Raw genomic sequence first — 7457 nt, forward strand, 5'->3', positions numbered from 1 at the left:
CCCCCAGCTTGCTTCACTCTCGACGAGGATGAACTTTATCAAGTTTTCAAATGCCTCGACGGCATGAAAGTTCCTTCCGGCTACTCAGGACTCATATGCAGGTATCTTGACTCGAAAAAGGAAGGTTTAGCAACATGAAGTCACATGACTGTCATGTGATGATGAACAATTACTTCCTGTAGCTCTCAGACTTATTGACTTTACACATGTATAATATACATGTATATGATCATGTAAAATTCTTTTCCGAATTTTCTGAAACTTTAGATATGATTTTTAATAAACTATATAAAATGAGGTGCCCCAAAAATCCACAACATGGTTGAACTTTCCAACATCCAAGCACCTTCTTACTACCGCCGGCCCATGCATAATAGGTGTCGGCTGAGGGCCCAAGACAAGATTGATTCGGCGGAGAGTGCCGTAGGCCACCGGTCGTACTCGTCGACCAACCAGATCTTGTCGAAAGAACAAATATTATAGGCTATAATTTATTTTCTTTCAACACAGCACCAGTGGTCTAGTGGTAGAATAGTACCCTGCCACGGTACAGACCCGGGTTCGATTCCCGGCTGGTGCAATTCTTCTTTTGTTTTATCCTTCTTTTTTGGCTGATAATTTGCTACTTTACAGTTTCCCCTTTTAGCTGTTACACAGTGCTGTTTAAGCAAAATTGTGTGCTCTTTCTTCAGCAATAACTATTTCTTTTTTGGGCAAAATAGAGGCCTCCCTCTCCGATTTCATATATAGAAATCACATGGTCTGATCTTCAGCCGGAGCTATTAATCCCCTCTCACCCTTCGAAACGAGATGCTCGTAGCCTCGTCCACAAAATCTTCTCTTTCACTGATGCACAAATGCCGCAGAATTCGACGATAGACGCCTCAGAAACATGGAAATGCACAGTAAACTTTGCTAGCTCAAAGGGCAGTCTCATTTATTCCAGAAAAATACAAAGGAGAACACTGAGGGAACAGTTACTGCTTGTACTACACTACAGCAACAATGCCAGCCGAGCTGGCCTTCTGAACGTATCTATCTACAGCCTGATCAAATATCATAGGCCTCACAGGACTTACAGCAGTACATAAACAGGAGCTTTACCGCTATATATGGCTTACAATTGATTGTGTTACATTTCAGTTCCACATGATTGTCGTCGGGTGTGATAACTTCTACACTCTATACTGAATGAGCTGATATGCTTTATAAAGTTCCTCCAGGAGGATAAGGCGGGCGTTAACCATCTTCATTTCTGAAAAAAAAAATCACACGTATGCGTGTTTAGACGTAGTACCAATAATAAGACTAAAGAACACCTTACTTTCAATCGGCAACTCTTATGCATATTTTCATTTTGAAGGACAAAGTCCCTGTTGCCAGATCATCTGTAATACTAGGTGGGAGGCCATGTAAAGGTATCTGACAGGCAAATTTAAGTAATTAAGTTTACTGCATCTCTAGACAATGTATGCAACTGGCTATATTTTTAAGTGACCACAGTATTTTGAATGTTGAGAAGTACAAAACATATATTCAGGAATTTCGGTTACTGAGTTAGCTATGACATACCCATCCATTGTTGTTGTCCAAATGAAGGAAACCGCCATGGCCTCGAGCATTCTTAAACTTGTAGACAGGTCCAGAAGCTGATAATAGAAGTCGAGTAAAACAGTAAGTACAGGCCAGAGAGCAGAGTAAATAATCTGATTTTATTGATTTATTACTCTGAAGATCCATAGCATAGCTTGCGAAGAACAGAACAAATAGATTTTGAACAAACATGAATAGAGCTGTATTTTGCTTTGAGATGTCAGCACATAAGCATTGGAATGCCAGCTTAATAATACATAGTAGCAATAGACAACTGACAGGTAACAGCATATTTTTCACAATATGGACTGAAACATCTGTGCCATTACATGAAAACAAGCTGAAATTATAACTGTAGTATACATGAATAAAGTAACACATTTACAAAAGGAAATTGCATATGTACATGATTTTTTCTAAGAATACCTTCATAGCCACCGTACACTGGATCTTCAGACAATAAAAGAGGTGTGTCCAGGTCAATAAAACTGCAACCACAAAGGAAGAAGAACCATTTAAGCACCTGGTCTGACAGCCATCATTTCTAGTTTGAACTCCATGCCATCATTTCAATTTTGAACTAAAATCACGACACTTATTATGGAACTGAGGGAGTAATACTTTTTGCAGGGAATTTTCACAATTAACCAACCTGAAACAACCAAGCCCAGCGGCCAGATGACCAGCAAAGCCCATGGCAATCCTAGTCTCGACCATACCACCGATCATAAGTGCAATACCAGCTTTTCTTGCAGCATCAATTACTTCGAGGGCTCCAAGAACCCCCAACTTTGCCAGTTTGATGTTAATAACATGAGCAAGATTTCCATGTATAATTTTCTGAGCATCATGTAAACCACGACAGCTTTCATCAGCAGCAACAGCAACTCTGTATTTCTCCATAGCAGCAATGCTAACATCACGGAGACCTTCCCAGTCATCTCTATGAACTGGTTGCTCAAAGAGTACAGGAGTCACTCCCATTTCTGAAACCAATGAAATAAATAAGTTATAGTACTAAAAACACCATACAACATCACACTGACTGAGATATTAAAGAGTGAAAAGATTGAACATAGTGAGAGTACAAACCGTTCAGTCTGTCAAGAACTTCAATTGCTTGGTTTGCTGTGTACCCTTCATTTGCATCCAAGATAAATGAGCAGTCCGGATGGACTAGCCGTATAGCCTTCAGAACTTCTATGTCCGAGTTCAAGTTTTTCCCTACTTTGAGCTTCAGAGTTTGAAACCCTTGTCCTCGATATTTTGCAGCCAATTGAGCAGCTTCATTTGGGGTCACAATTGGAATCTAAATTCAGAAATAGAGGAATTCAGCAATTTTGATTAAGCAAACGTAAGCATGCTCAACCCACTGCAGAGGATACTTCGATAACCATACTGTGATGTCTGTTGTCACGGTGTTTGATGCTCCCCCAAATAATCTCCACAAGGGTATGCGGATGCTGTTAGCTACCGCGTCAATCACTGCCATCTCCACTCCTGCTCTGGCCTTTGTTGGAGAAAAGAACAAGCAAATACACATCAGAGGAAGATTCTCTTGTCCAAACAATTTTGGTATCTTTATTGAAAAAAAAAACACTTTTGGTATCAGTGGGAGAAATACTGAGAACCAGATAATATATCTGACTAATTTCCAAGAGAAGAAATTAAAGCAGTTGTATCTGGGCTAAAAGGATCAGAATCTAAGAACTGAGAACCAACTTTCCCTTGAAGGTAGGACTTGTCTGATTTTGGATGTATTTCTTTGTTACTCCTTGCTTTTGTTGAGAGTCCCTTAATTACTACTCCCTGCGTAGTGATCTAAACGCTCTTATATTTGTTTACAGAGGGACTATTTATTTAGGGTAAAATTTCTCTATGCAGTTATCATTCATTTTGGGCATGAGCCAGTGGTCAACATCCTCAATCGCTCCAGAGCCATAAAAGGCGATCTCCATCTACATCAAGGCCTAGGATCCAAAAACCAATTCCCCATCCTTCCATCAACATCCTCTAAAAGAACTAACTTCTAAACTCTGAAGTCTGTCTTGTGGAGCAGAATTCCTCAAACTGTCAAATTCCAAAATTGTACCGAAAACTGAACCAAAATTGCTTGCCAAGAGTATGAAGACAAACAGGTGTGGTGGATGTCTCACCGATGCGAAGGCGTGTCCGGGGAGCGCATCGGCGACGTCCTGGAGCACGGCGCCGAGGGGCGCGCTCCGTGCGGCCACGAGCGCGGCGCAGGCGCGTCCGACGGCGGCGAGCGCGGCGGGCTGGTCCTCGGCGGTGACGGAGGGGAGCACGGGGGCCTCGCCCCAGCCGACGGCGCCGCTGGAGAGCTCGACCCGCACGGCGACGTTGGAGACGGCGTCGAGGCGCGAGGAGGCGATGGTGAAGGGCGCGGCGAGCGGCACGTTGAGCGGGCGGGCCTCGGCCGCCGCCACGTCCACCGAGAAGGTCTCCTTGAGCGCGTCGAAGCCGAACGCCTCCATTGGCTGCTGCTGCTGCTGCTGCGGGGTCGGTGGGGACGGCGACGGCGACGGCGAGATGCCGCGGAGGCGGGTGGCTCTCTGGCGGCCGGCGCCGGCGTGGGTGGCTCGAGGGGTGGGGTTGAGGAGGGGCCTCGGGCTGGGAGGCTTCTGGGCGAAGCAGAGAGGGGATGAGGAGGATGTGGTGGAGGCGTCCATGGCCGGCAGCGCTGGGAAGCGGTGGCTCGGACGACGTTGACGAGCGATCGAGATTCGCGGGAGGCCGGCCGAGGAGGAGCTGCCGGCCGCTTTCTATATAGGCTTACAGAGTGGTTGGCGCAGTGACCACTGACAACGTGGGGCCGCGTCGTCAGTGGCACGCCGGTGCCGTCGCGGGCATCCCCACTGCTCCTCCGTGACGGAGAGGAGAAGCTGGAGGTGGCGGAGCAGTGCACGGGAGCGGGCCCACGCGTCAGCCGATCCGGCTGTGCGTCGAGTGCCAGCTGGGCACGGAACTGCCGGGTGTCGCGACGCTCGGGGCGTGGCTGCATGCGGCGGTGGGGCCCACACGCAGCGGGGCAGGGAGGCTGTTGATGCCGTCGAGGAGCGGCGGAGCGCTCGGTGGCGTGGGGGGCGGGAACGCCGGGCGGTCGCCGCGGCGGTGGCCACCACGTGGGGAAAAGAAGTCCGTCCGTCTGGGGGACCGACGGTGGATCCGGGCCCACCTGTCGGTGAGCACCGGGGTCCGCTGACCGTGACGGTGCATGCGCGTTCGGCGGACTGTTTGTTTCGTCGCGAGGATCGTCCTCGTGATGAGCACATTGAGCACATGGCATGGGCCCTCGTTCTACTGGCACTCGTACGTGATGAAGACCGCTGGGCTCTTCGGTGCCAAGCCCGTACCCATTGTCTCAAAAAAAAAGTAATTACTTTTTTTGTTCATAGTTAATGATTGATTCTCGCCATCATTTGGAGCACCGCGATCTGCCCTTTGCGGCCTCCAAGGAGGCACCACTTTTGTATGGATCTACTTGTTGATGATAAGCTTGCACTATAGTAATACTATGAGGGTGTTTGGATTCAAGGGACTATTTTTAGTCTGGCTAAAAATAGTGTTTTTAGAGGCTAAAGTTCGAAGCACCCCTGACTAAAGAGAGGCTAGGACTAGTCTTGAGGCTAAAAACTTTTAGTCATAGGAAACTTATTAAAATATGTATTAGCCCTCTCTCTCATCATTTAATTCCTCTATTTTAACACATGCGAGTTCTGGATTGGATGGTTTGGAGGATAATAAATGCTCAATAATTTGATTTTAGTCTTTTTAGTATTTGGATCCAAGCATAGGTGAGGCTAACAAGTTTTAGTCCCGCTATTTTTAGTCATGGGACTAAAACGTATCCAAGCACCCTCTAAATGTACGAAAACAACATCCAACATATAGTCCATAGGTAGTACATATGTAGGATTAGGGATATAGACAGAAAAGCATCACTAATTTCCTCCGCCTCTGGGTCGCAGCACGTGCTTGCAGCAACTAAAATCAATACAGAGAGTAGGTTTATGTTAGCCTCGTGCACATGCAATAGGCACAGCATTATATTCCGTGAACAATGAACTGTCGACAGGCGGCCTAAACTAGTGCCTTCACCAAGAAAGATACATGGGGAAATTTGAAGTGGTTCTCACTGGAAGCATGTGATTCTCGCTCCATGTTATAGTGCCTTGAAGTGGATTTTGAATAATGAAGAAAGCTTTATGTCTTCCTCATGGTGGTTGCATATTTTCAAAAGCAAGACTCACTGCATCTTGCTCGGCAAGGTCGCGTGACCTTTTTTTTTTTTTTGAATTTCCACCGGGGGAGGAGGGGGAGCCCCTCCACCACCTGAATTATATTCATTTGCCTATAAGGCTTTGCAGCGCGACCTTGAAAAAGTTCACCATTTATCTCTTCAAATTTAGAAACGGTTGGAGATAACACGTTCAATGCGCCATATATTATTTTCTTTCATAAAAGCGAAGATTTGGTGATCTTATGGTCACTACTTTTGGACAGGCGGTACACGTATTAGAGGAACATACTTACATTGTTGATTGTTTATGGCGATGTATCAAATGGTTCTCCCTCATTCTTGGCAATTACTTATGTTACAAATTACAAAGATGAAATTCACATCGGATGACCATCCACACAACTAGTTTAGCTCAACTAAGGAAACTGAAGAAAAAAAGAGAGGTGACATTCCTCTTGCTCTATAAGATTTCACATATTCATCATTTTGTTTGTAGCACAAATAAATAAATAAATAAATGAATAAGGCAACGCCACCTCTCTTTTGGTTCAAGCAAGACTGGCTGCATCTTGCTATGAGCTTAAAAGTAGTAGCAAGGGCAGTTTAAGTGTCCACGGCGATCTTCTTCTCCATCTCCTCGATGCGATCACATAAGAGCTCATGATGAATTAGTGAATCGTACTCCCTCCGTCCGGAAAAACTTGTCCCTCAAATGGATGTATCTAGCACCAAGTTAGTGCTAGATACATTCATTTGAGAAACAAGTTTGGGACAAAAAATTTCGGACGGAAGGAGTAGCATATATCTCAAGCTGGCGGACTCGATCGTCGATGGCATGAGGATAGGGATGAGGAGTGTTGTTGGATCTTGCAAGAAATTTCTTTCGTCTCGGGGGCTGCATGGCGATGCGGGCGCCAATGATGAACTTATTGTGTCACTTGGAGTTCTCCTATTGGATGTCCTTCAACAAACCATGGATAGTGCAATAGTCCATGACGCAACCATCCATGGTCGTTGAATTGCTCTTGACAGAAGAAACGCGATCACCGGTACTAATGGTTTTTACTGATCCGATACCCGGCTTTTTGGTTGCTTCCTCTTCCTCTTTATCCTCCGGCTTTTTCCATTAAACGAATATCGTCTGGAAATCTGAATTAAATCCATAAAAATGTGGGTATCACTGTCAAGTTTAAGACTTAAACCTTATGGATGTATGTTCAATGGGTAGATCCGGCAAGCAACAAAAGATTTAGAACGCAGCACGTGGCTTGCAAAGACTAAAATATAGATGTAGGTTTTCGTCGTGGAGCAAGTGAAGTGAGCAAGACCATCGTCCTTTGTCCTTGCCACTGGGCGAACACACAAACACATTTAGCACACGTCCTAGCCTTAGCTGCCGCTGGGCCCTAGCTTGTAAGACCGGCTGTTCAGTGTTAAGTCCGTGCGTACCGTTCAGACCACTTGTTAATCAGTCGGCATTGTCACCTGAGTCGATGACCCACAATCAAAGTAGCTAGCACTACTACTAGTAGTAACTTGCTTTTTCATCTGTCAAAGTAATTAATTTGTTTGTTTATGTCGTTGCCGCCGGACAGGCTTAGTT

The 7457-nt window shown here is 45.6% G+C and overlaps 1 protein-coding gene and 1 non-coding gene across 2 annotated transcripts; one reads left to right on the forward strand and one right to left on the reverse strand.

Annotated features, from left to right (window-relative positions):
* The first annotated feature begins 509 nt into the window (after nucleotides 1–509).
* Nucleotides 510–580, forward strand: TRNAG-GCC. Its single transcript has one exon. It is a non-coding gene; the product is annotated as a tRNA-Gly (tRNA).
* A 309-nt stretch (nucleotides 581–889) lies between these two features.
* LOC119266835 (L-Ala-D/L-amino acid epimerase-like) lies at nucleotides 890–4470 on the reverse strand. The gene is made up of 7 exons (XM_037548113.1): nucleotides 3750–4470; nucleotides 2993–3103; nucleotides 2686–2902; nucleotides 2246–2579; nucleotides 2020–2081; nucleotides 1573–1649; nucleotides 890–1255 (listed from the first exon to the last, which is right to left on the reverse strand). The coding sequence occupies exons 1-7, from the start codon at nucleotides 4281–4283 to the stop codon at nucleotides 1250–1252; spliced, it is 1341 nt and encodes a 446-aa protein (XP_037404010.1). The 5' UTR covers nucleotides 4284–4470; the 3' UTR covers nucleotides 890–1249.
* Nucleotides 4471–7457: the final 2987 nt, after the last annotated feature.

Source organism: Triticum dicoccoides, chromosome 3A, assembly GCF_002162155.2.
Source record: "Triticum dicoccoides isolate Atlit2015 ecotype Zavitan chromosome 3A, WEW_v2.0, whole genome shotgun sequence".
NCBI lineage: Eukaryota > Viridiplantae > Streptophyta > Magnoliopsida > Poales > Poaceae > Triticum > Triticum dicoccoides.